Raw genomic sequence first — 11,630 nt, 5'->3', positions numbered from 1 at the left:
GAAGGCTGGTAATACTGTTGTGATAGGTGCAGTGAAGTATATATATATCCCACTGTTGGCTTTACCATCCCTACTGTTGATTAGCCACTAGAAAGTGTTCGATAAACGAAGACAATGACTCATAATCAACTCCTGGCAAGGTAGCTAGCTATAAACCAAAGATCATAAGAACAAAAAGTTGGAAGTCTCAGAGAACATGCATGCCACCTTTTGACTCTAGAGCACTAATAGATATATAGTCCAGTTTAGTGGCCTCCAATGATGGGGGATTCCTACTTTGCGAGAAAGTGATCATGGGTTCTGCTGTTCCATTTCCCTATTCGACACCATAACTAATGGCCCGTGAACACAGAGGATCACCTACATTTTTCACACTTGGTAATCACAACTTCATACTTGTTATTCTACAACAAATAACAGGAGATGACGTAGACCCACATGAAGACAATGTAGTGCAGATTATTCGGTCACACCAGTACTGGGCCACTTAATTTAAAGCAGTGTGTGTATACTAAGATATAACGCACCCCAGGCATATTGCTCCCTGGCTTTATAGCACGTCAGAGGCACTCAAGTCGCATTTGACTAAGTTTATATGGACCTATTTTACATTTCATATGAAGAGAGAAGAGCCTAATGTAACAAAAGACACTGATTAATTATTAGCAACAACTCTAACCCTGCTAGCTTATGAGTACACGAGAGGTTAATCATGTTACCTACGTACGGTACCATATATATCAAACAACCTAAACACTCTAGAGATGGCAATGCTGCTGCAATCATCGATCTATTAAGAATCATTAGAATCCAGGTCAATTGCCATATATTCCATGCATGATACGCAAGGACCACAACAGTGGTCGTAGCCAACCCAACATGATAAAATCCATGCGCACCCAGGGAAATCGCAGCTGCTTGCAGATATCTGGAATCATTGCAACTCACCGAGTGATATTGAAGCTCCAGAATTAATGCATAACATGTGCATCATTTAGTGACGCCGGGAGAGAAACCACCGTTCTCTCTAGGTTTTACTTTATAGCACATCAGAGCCAGGAAGAAATATGGCAGCTGTATCACTACTGTGACAACTTGTAATATGCATAGGCCAACGACAACAGTAGTATTAGATTTGCAAAAAACAATAGAAAGGTAAGTTTCTTATCACTGACATGCGTGGGGATTTGCATGTTGTTCTTGTAACAAGCTGATGAAGAAGCTGGCCCATCTGAAAAAATGTTATCGACCTAATTTTATGATTTAAACCACAAACAGGTTCAGTTATAGAATAAAATCAAGATTTGAAATGAAAGTGCGCCAAAGTTTTCATCGACCTAATTTTATGATTTAACATTATTTGAGGAGATATTTTTGTGGGTAACAAAGGCTGATTGAAATTTCAGGTCAGCGTGGAAGAAATATCATGACTGTTCAGTATCTTAAGCCAGAAAATCTGCTAAATCCTGCACTCTTACATGAGAATAATAACAATCCCCTCCACATGAAAGCTTATTGATGACAGCTATAAAGTCTGACCACACAAAAAAAAAAATGATGCAGAACAGTTAGTTTTTTTTTTTTTTTTGTTGCTAGAAATAGATAAGAAATTGGCTCATTAGATATAATTAAGGAATCATCTTTCCTTACAAATGTTTCTAGTTCTTTTGGGATTGTACCCGTTATTCCTGACAAACATAGGTTTAAATAAGCCCTTAAAAGGCAAATGATAAGTTGGATAGAATGATCGCTGTTTTCGTTTCCTGTTTCCTGCAAAAAAAATTGAATTATGAATAACAAAGTTGCAATATCTTGATGATTTTGAACTAAATAAATGTACAAGAGATTTACAAGACCAATTAATACCATAACAGTAAAATTTATAATAGCATGCAAACAAAACATGATGTAAAATATTGTTCTGCCAACCTAAAGGAAACAATTTCGTGGATTATTCTTATTACTATTTGTAGTTTTCTTAATCACAAAACAAAATTTATAAAATACAAAGCTAATAATGAAAAAATAAACTAGAAAAGCAAAGTGTTACAAGTTGATAATAAACGTATACATTACACATTGATTCAAAATTACAATAGCATGCTTGATACATAATTTCAATAATATCATTGGCTGATATGCTACTAAATTTGCTAGGCCGACTACAGAGAAAATATAATTTAAGTTGAAAAAATAATGAGGAAACAATTTTGAAAACCTTTACTAGAACCAAGCTGGCTTTGGTTAATCATGTGTTTGGTATTCTACAACACATTTAATCCTAATCCAATAAATGCAACTTCCACAAATTCCACGATGATGTAATCAACTTTTGAGAATATTCTGTTTTCTCTGACAACATTAAAATCTAAAATCTACTCTAATAGAAAACCAGATAAAATAATCACACACAAAATTTGATTACTGTGGTTCACATTGACAAAACCAAATCTTGGTTTTTACACATTTAGCAGCATAAACATGAGAGAATCATATTGAGTACAGTACAAGAAAAAACAGGTTGGATATAGTTGTAGGTTTTAAGTACCTGATTTATCTTTTGACTTTTGTGTCTCTTCTTTGGCCATGATGTTACTTTTCACTTCTGGATCATCAATTGTAACATATAAAAGATCATCATGTTCTTTGGTCTCATTAAAAGAACCTTTTTGCAGAAAATTGTCTACAAATGAGATTGAGCCATCAACTTGGTTACACAGTAAAGGTCTTCCAGGACTCCTACATGTTGGGCTCGTATCTATCAGATCATTTTCTTTCAGCTCGAGTACAAAAATAGTTGATATATCCTTCATTACAGGCTGACAATCCTTCACATCAGCAAGTAGAGTTCTCATGCAGCCTATGGCATCTGGGGAGATGAGAACTTCTTCACAGGCAGCATTATCTATACCTAAACTTGCAAGAGATATTGCCATATGGTTCGTTGATGAATTATCTTGTGTGACATCATTGGCAACAACACAAGGTTCAGGTGTTGCCATATGATTCTTCAATGAACCATTATCTTCTGTGACACCATCAGCACCAGCACAAAGTTCAGGTGTTGCCATATGATTCTTCAATGAACCATTATCTTGTATGACATCAGCAGCAACAGCACAAAATTCAGGTGTTGCCATATGATTCCTCAATGAATCATCATCTTGTGTGACATCATCAGCAATAGCACAAGGTTCACAGGGAGTAACAGGTGATGCAGGATTCATAGGCGATGACAACTTTTTGGTTTTGTCACCAAGCAAAAATGATGGTTCAGTTGATAACGGGAAATCAATCGAATTTGAACCAAAAGATTGTTTTCTGATAAAAGTAGGAAATTTTGTAATGTCATCCAATGATAACAAATCACCTTTATCACTGGAGATGGGATCCCATTTATTCCATTTATCAAGCGAAAAACTTTTTGGGTTGAATTGTCCATCAGGTATGACTCTTTCAAGTCTGATAGTTTCCTTATAGAACTGTTTCTTCCTAATGGCATTAGCTAGCAGTGACCTGTCAATAAAACAAACATAAAATTACAAACAACGCAGAACAAGCACATAAGATGAGTGAGAACTCCAATAGTTCAGAAACACTATTGATAAACCTGCAATTTTGAGAAATAGTATATTTGGCGTGCTCAGCTGACAGACCAAGCAAAAATACTGCTAAGTTTGCAACATCAAGTGGCCCTCTAACATCATTCACAGTTGAAGCGGCACTTGATATGAGGAGATTCTTCCCTCGACTCCAGTCAGACAGTAGCTACAAAACCAAGATGGACACATTATGGTTCAAATAATGTAATAAAATACGAGCAAATAAATACGGAAGATTTGCATAGCATTCTAAAAAAAAAATACAAGCATATATTCTACAGTATCATATTATTATATTGAATATTAAAACAACAACAGAAAACAATTCCGAATGTATAAAGCCAAAAATATATCAACCCCAATGTCTAGTAAACTTTAGTGTTATGCATTAAAGTCATTACAAATACAACCCAATAATTTGATTGGAAGTAAACAAATATCAATCCATGAGATTCCATACATATTGAGAAATTTCATATCACGACATCATACCATAACCAAATAGGGTTATATGTGTTTCTACAAATAGTCAATGGAGGTGCAATGTCTAACTCAAATTGCTAGGTCAACATGCGTATAGAGGATAATGAAGAGTATGAATATCAGGATAAATTAAGAGAACTGAGTATGAAATAAATATCAGGTTAAATGAAGAGTATGAATATCAGAGATTTTGTCAACCAAGTTTTCATTGACCTCATATTGTAGAATAATAGATCAATAAAGTCTGAAACTTTTAGTTTTGAGATTTGCACCATTGTTTGTAATTTTATTTCGATTTGGTCAGCACACGCAACAAATCTCATTCCATTTGCTGACCCACGCACAAAACTCTCCATGATGATTGATGCGGTGATAAAGGAGACCCACTAAGTCTGGGTGAAAGGAGGAAGATAGCAATCCACGTGAAGGTCAAAGTCAAGTAGGTCAACGTTAGAGAATCGACGGGCCCACCAAAGGGCAACCGAACGGAGCCCTACATCAAGGGTCAACCGGCATATGTTGCTCGACCGGCAAGGAGGTGGGCCAAGCGAAGCGCCCGTGCATCATGGAACAAAGGAGCTTGGAGATGACCTGAAACGTTATTCCGGTCGGGTAAGAACGTACTAGCGAAACTCGTCGCCGTATGGAAGAGCAGCCGAGTCTTTCCGAGCGAAGGAGTACTTGGCCGATCAGAAGAGTACTTAGCCGAGTGACTATCCTGCTCGGTCGATCAGCGAGAACGCTGACGTACCTTTGGATATACTTTTGGGAGATGATGCCGCCAACACGATGCATGGTCAACAGGCGGACCGTATGACGGGCAAATCGGAGGACGTGCCCACGACCAATTGGAGAACGTGTCCATGGCCACGTGTCCAGGACCAATTGAGGAACGTGTCCGCAACCAATGAGAGAACATGCCCATGCCTCAAAAAATGCGCACATCACCCACCAGGGCATTATATAAAGGGGGTTCGTACACCGGCGTAAGTACACATTATTCACTATTTTACGCTTGTTCTACTGTTGTTCCACCTTCTTCTTCGTGCCAGTGACTGATTTGAGCGTCGGAGAGCCAACGCCATGACCCCTTCCCTGACTCGACACTAATGTTTCTTGTGTTTGAAGCATATGGTCTACATCCAGTCAATGCAGTAGCCACATCCCCAGCTTTCCGTCTCCACGATTTTCGGACAGGATCAATGATGAAACACAATTGCAATGATGTGAGCCTTCACACAACGCAAGATTTCACTTGAGGATTCCCATGAGGCTTTCATGGGGTTTGCCATGATTGTGATGTGGTGGCATGCTTCCATGAGGCAACACAACAAGAGTTAGGCTTCCTCCTCAACCTAGGATTGGTTGTCAGCATCAACACCCGACATGGTCAACATGTCTATGGAACAAAGATCCCAGCTCAGGAAGAGATTTTAATCCTTGCTTTACACTACACTGTGATTAACTATTGTCCCATTTTTTACTATTACTAAAGTAATATTAGACATATAAATATTCAGCCTATTTTAGTTAATTTGAGTCTTTATTTCAATCTAAAATGTTTTTAGATGGATATACATGATTATTGGCATTAAATACAAAGAACAATAAGGGGTAAAGAAAATATACAGGAGGCAATTTAAACTAGATTTACTCTAGCCTTGTCTGCACATAAACATATCACTGAAGTAATAAAAAAAATGCAGATGTTATGTGATTGAGTCATTGCATAATCCATATGTGACAAAACATACATATACAACCTATATTAAGAAATTTATTTAACATTAGTCGTGAGTATATTAAATAAAATTTAAATGATTATTTAGAATGTAGAATGCAATCAGAATAACAATCCATCAGAAAAAAGGTTATATCTACTGTCTGATGAATGAAAGAAGAAAAATACAATGTGCACACACGCATGGGAAAATGTCATGTGAGCATGTAATAAAATATAAGTTATCCGACAAGGAAGCAAAGAAGATTTACTACACCTTTACATCTGAAAGGATCTTTCTTCTGACATGAGAATCAGCTATAAGATGAGAATACGTAATTTCAAAATATAGTCCACGCTGCAAATGAAAAAATATGAGAGTTATCATAATTGAATCTGGCCAAAACTTTGAATCATTTCAAGTTCAGATAAGTAATGCTGATGCACTTACAACACCTGAATAGCAAGCTTAATAGATGGAATCTTCAAACGAAAAGGTAGCTTTTGGGAGAAGTCCAATGCGATTATATCAACCTATTATAGTAATCAGGTAAAAAGGTAACCAACAACAACTTCACTGCATTATTTATTAGATTCCAATGTAAAAGGTAAATATAAAAAGTCACAAACACACAAAAAATTATGAATTGGATTAAAAGAAGAAAAAAAGGCTTTGTCAAGTTAAGAAAAAAAAAGGTATTTATTTAGATCTAAAGTTGCAGCAAATAATTCTTCATGTTAAAAGCTATTGTTGATCATAAATAACGCTCTAACTTATGTGCATGATGTTCCTTGAATTATACAAAGAGAGAACCAACCTGGTGTATCCTTTATAGATAAAGTGATTGCTTGTCCTCTAATGTACATTATGTGGATTCATTCATAATGGGCATTCCAATGGTGGCAACCAAATCACCTTAATGGGTGATCACCTAAAGAACGTTAAGAGTACATGAAAAGCACTTTGTGCATGGATTTCTCACCGAAAACAACTTTTGTAGCTCATTCCTATGAGGGAAAGGAATAATTTTTTTCTTCTAAAAGACGATGTGACATTATCAACAAGATGCTACTTTACATGCATGGACAACTTTTGTAGCTCATTCCTATAAGGGAAAGGATTTTTTTTTTCTTCTAAAAGACAATGTGATATTATCAATAAGATGCAACTTTACATGCATGTTTTATAGTGGCTCTCCTATATGGAGATATCCATGCAAGACTGCAGCTTGGAGCTAGATCCTCTTACAAAAACTCACTAAAAAACAAGGTAACTAAGCTCGACCATTTATCATCCCAATTGCATCCCTGTTTCAAATCTAGAGTGCACTCTAGGTAAGATTAAAAGGTAGCAAAGTCTAAGATATGGTTCACTCTCCTCTTGTCAATGAAAACTTATGCATAAAAAGGTTTTAACTTTAAAAAACACCTAAGTAACCACGTAGTATATCAATTCTAAGATGCAAACCCAGTTTAATTCTTTTTTATTTTTATTTTATAGAACATGAGTGTTACAGGAATTGTTGGAGAGAAGGAAACCTTAAAAAATGCCTATTTAATCTTTAGTCTCCCTTTGTAACTTTTAATTTTAACCCACTATTTCTCTTATTCCTTTGGCGTTCATGATCATGTGATTTTGGGCCTTTTATTGGGCTTTAACAAAATAACAAATGTGTAGTGTCACACTGAATCTAGTTCAACCATAGCCACAGGTGCAAATAAAGGATTGTTTTATATTAGGCTTCGTTATTTCCTTACTTTCCAATTTTCTTGCCTCATTTAAATGAATAGAGCATACACTAACTGCTTTCACTTATCCAAATTTATCCTAATGTTGTAATGATGGCTTACTGCTAGACACTAGTTCATTTACATCTGTAAATATAGGACTAAGCCACAGATAAGGAGACTTGGTGTGCTTATTCAAGCCCTGCCAACATTATCCTAACTCAATAGGATCTTTTCTTAATCTTATCTTTCATTGTTGAATCCTAGCTTTTTGGCTCAACTATAATCTGGACCACACATCCATTTTAAGAGGGATACACCACTCTATTTGCATTGTCAATAAATCCTCTTTGTTCTTCAATTTTTCTGCAACCAAATTTCCTACTCCAGTGTTTTTAGGATTGCAACATGGCTCTCTGATCAATGCCACAGGGAGGCTAACCTAAGCCTGCAGAAAGTTCAGATTTCTCAGCTTAACAACAGAAACAGCTCCACATTTGTCTGGGATCTTCTCTCCTCAATTATGAAACACTGAATCTGGGATAAAATCTGACAAACTATTCATCTTCCACAACTTCCCATGCTTCTCGATGGAAACAGGAGGGCTTCAAGTCTTCTTATGTCTTCACACATAAAGGAAAGGCATAGGCAGGGTTCTTGTGAGTCATGAGTTTCACGTGACGGTCAGCAGGCCAAATAAAAGATTATGCTCATGTCGACCAAGATAGAAGGATAATTTGTTAGTACAAATAAGGTGGTTGACCTCTCATACTGCGGAGGAGTAATCCCCAGCATAGTTGGAAAAAAAAAAAGATTTTAATATGAAGGACTAATTAAGATGAGATCCAGCAAAACTCTGCTATTGATAGCTTATTCATCAACTCTAATTGTAAGCCATCATTGAGAAAAATTCAAATATGTTAAACACGTAAACTATACTAATCTATTTAAATAAATAATTTGAAGAACACATCCGTGACCCTACAGTTTGGTCGGATAAAAATGAACTCTAACTACTGACAGAAATGAATTTTTATGAAATTATAATTATAGTTTCTAAGGAATTGAAATTCCCATTCCTACTTTTTTCAATCAAACAAGGATGTTCATGGAAACCACAGAATGCAATTGTATCCATGTAAGCTAATAAATAGGGAGGTACTAGCGCTCACCATAGATGACTCGCAAGCCTTGTCAAAAGCTTCCTGATCCAGAGGACGGACAGCGACTAGGTCGTAGGTCCTCAGAAGCGCGTTTCCATTGAGGGATACGACGGCAGCAGCTCCTGCAACCAAGATGGTCAAGCGCGTGTACTGGCGGAAGGTGGAGGATCGAGGAGCGCCGAGGAGGTCGCGGTGGAAAGCAGCCGAGGAGGCGAGGACGGGAGCGGCCTTGAGCAGAGAGTCCAGAGAGAAAGGGCTGATGTTGCATCGGAGAGCATCGGAAAGCACGCCTCGGAAGGGGCGGTCATAGGCGACGGCGACGTAGCCGAGCTCCATGGCCCTCACCACTGCCTTCAGCCGCGCGTCCTTACGGGCCTTGTTCTCTGACGGGGAACCGCCGCCGTCCTCGAGATAAGGTATGCTGAGATCAAAGAAGAGAGCCATGGCGTAGGCCGTCCGAAAGAGAACGAGGGCGGGGACTGGGAGGCAGGCTACTGGGAAACGTCGGAGGGTGGTAGGGTTCTCTGAAGCAGGTTCAGGATTTAATACCATGGCCCAAACGGCCCATTGAGAAAAATTAAAGAAGGCATTTAACCAAAACGCTCCTTGGATTATCAATTTTACCAAAACGCGCCTATTAATGTTTTACCCGATAATAGATTTATTTCCATTTTTCTCTCAAAAATACTTCTAATTTAACTTGATATTATACACCTATTCAAAACACTTTCTAGCTATAGTAATTATTTCTTAGTCTATAAAAAATCCTTTTCGTGAATTATAAATAAAGTTACTAGGACAATTGTAGTCATAAATGTATCTCAAAGTCTAAGCCGGCAAGCTATAAATTAGATTGCTTAAAAATATTAATTAAAATTATTCATATATTTGAGATATACATATCCATTTTCTTTTGATAAAAATGTTTTTTTTACTTAAAATATAGTTGCATATTAATGTATAAAATATCTTTAATAATTTTGTAGCACTTTGGCATCAATTATGCTTAAAAAAATCCCATATTAACAACAAAATCAAGGTTTTTTTATAATAAGAATAAAAAAATATATTTTGAGTAAAAATTAATGTTGAGATTTTTTGGGGGAGGTAAAATGAATTGTGGAAAGTACGTTCTGACTAGTGTCCGAAAATATAATACATGCCACTATTTGGGTTCTATTAGGCTTTGTTTGAACGAGTTGAGGAAAGGTTTATTAATAGAAGAAAAGTAAGAGAGTTTGGTTTACGTATTTTTTATTTTTATTTTCTAAAAGATCTATGCTTTTTAGAAAATAGTGTTTAGTTTATATTTTCTAGATTTTTTAAAAAAAGAAATATTAGAGAATGTTTGATTTATATTTTCTATGTTATTTTTTATTTTCATTTTATGATAAAATGAAAAAAATGTTTAAATTGTATTTTTCATGTTCGTTTTTTAAGAAAAAAAAAGTGTTTTCTAAGAAAATAAAAATAAAAATGTAAAAAAGTCATTTTTCAAGATAGGAAAAATACAATTTTCTAAAAATGAAAACAAAAATGCAAACATGTCCAACATCCCCTTATTTTCTAAAAAATAGAGAATATCTAAAAATTATTTTTAAGAAAAAAAACGCATGTTTTCTGAATAAATAAAAATTGTTTAAACCAAATGTTCACTAAAGTATTTACATTCTCTTTATTTAAGAGGGAGAGAGATTCTGTTTTTTGAGAGGAAAGAGATGGGAATGAATCTTAAATATATAAAATTATAAAAATATCTTCACTTTTCTCCCGCAGAGGAGGAAGAGGAGAAAGAGAATAGGGTTATATGTCTTTATGCTCTTGAGTCCTATTCTTGGTGAGATATGTTGTGAGGGTCGGTATCCACGTCATGGAGTGAAGTGGTTGGATATTGGACAGTGACGACGCACATTATGTGAGGAGTGACGGCTCAAAGACGAGATACCTACATATATGAGTTAATTTAAAAATTAATATTTTGAAACAGAAATACAAACAAAAATATTTTTAAGTCCCCTACCCCTTCCTTATACTCCAAGTGTGTAAAAACTTATGTCAATTCATAAGCATGAAAGGCTTTTACCCTTCTCTCTCCTTCTGCACCTTAACTCATTTCATCCCAAATAAAAGGTAAATTTTTCTTCCATTTATTTACCCTTCCATCATCTTCTCCCAAACATAATGTCAAACTTTAATCTAAACTTTTATTAATATAATATTTTTATTAAAAGATATTATTAATATTTTAAGGGTAATTTTGCATGCACTCCTCATTGGTAAACAAAACTTTACATGCAGTCCCTAGTGGTGAAAAACTTTGTTTCCACTCCCTAGTCAAATATGTTTACCTAATTGCCCATGATACTTTTGGGTATAACAAGTCTAAATATCAGTATCATTTCTCTTAAATTCAGTACATTAAAATTAGAATCTAGTATATTTTCTATCAAATTGAGTACGATTCTTTTTTCACTTCAATTAGATGAAAACTATACTAGATTTTCTTTAAATGACTCAATTGGATGAAAAATTTACTAGATTTTCTTTAAATGATAAATAATGCTGAATTTTTGAGTAATTATATTAAGCAGGAAAAATGTCGTACTCAATTTAATAGAAAATATACTCAATTCTAGTTTAATGTGCTGAATTTAATAGGAATTATACTTATTTTAGAGTATTTGTACCGAAAAATATGAGGATTAATTTTGATAGAAAATATACTCAATTCTAATTCTAGTATAAAGTACTGAATTCTAGTTATAAAGTACTGAATTTAATCAGAATTATACTCGTTTTAAAACTTTTTATACCTAAAACATCTGAGGGTAATTTGGTCATGATATTTACATGAGGGGAGTTGAAGCAAAGGAAACTTTGCATGTAGGGAGTGGAAACAAAATTTTTTAGATAGGGGGACTGCATGCAAAATTA

At 35.4% G+C, this 11,630-nt stretch overlaps 1 protein-coding gene across 1 annotated transcript; it reads right to left on the bottom strand.

Moving 5' to 3' along the window:
• Positions 1 to 933: 933 nt before the first annotated feature.
• On the bottom strand, positions 934 to 9,210 carry LOC122038595. Its single transcript, XM_042598398.1, has 8 exons — positions 8,706 to 9,210; positions 6,262 to 6,339; positions 6,083 to 6,163; positions 3,611 to 3,768; positions 2,549 to 3,516; positions 1,651 to 1,770; positions 1,479 to 1,534; positions 934 to 1,231 (listed from the first exon to the last, which is right to left on the bottom strand). Exons 1-8 carry the CDS (start codon positions 9,138 to 9,140, stop codon positions 1,130 to 1,132), a joined length of 1,998 nt encoding a protein of 665 aa, XP_042454332.1. The 5' UTR covers positions 9,141 to 9,210; the 3' UTR covers positions 934 to 1,129.
• Positions 9,211 to 11,630: the final 2,420 nt, after the last annotated feature.

Source organism: Zingiber officinale, chromosome 1A (assembly GCF_018446385.1).
Source record: "Zingiber officinale cultivar Zhangliang chromosome 1A, Zo_v1.1, whole genome shotgun sequence".
NCBI classification, from domain to species: domain Eukaryota; kingdom Viridiplantae; phylum Streptophyta; class Magnoliopsida; order Zingiberales; family Zingiberaceae; genus Zingiber; species Zingiber officinale.
The sequence above is the reverse complement of the archived record's forward strand: the minus strand, read 5'-3'. Positions and strand labels throughout refer to the sequence as shown.

Bases quoted from the DNA above. Each gene is read 5' to 3' on its own strand.
- LOC122038595 (XM_042598398.1), bottom strand. From the start codon at position 9,140: ATGGCTCTCTTCTTTGATCTCAGCATACCTTATCTCGAGGACGGCGGC. The intron at 3,517-3,610 runs GTTTATCAATAG...TTTTATTGACAG, and splicing joins ACTATTTCTCAAAATTGCAG to GTCACTGCTAGCTAATGCCA. The intron at 1,232-1,478 runs GTAAGAGTGCAG...ACATTTTTTCAG, and splicing joins GGGATTGTTATTATTCTCAT to ATGGGCCAGCTTCTTCATCA.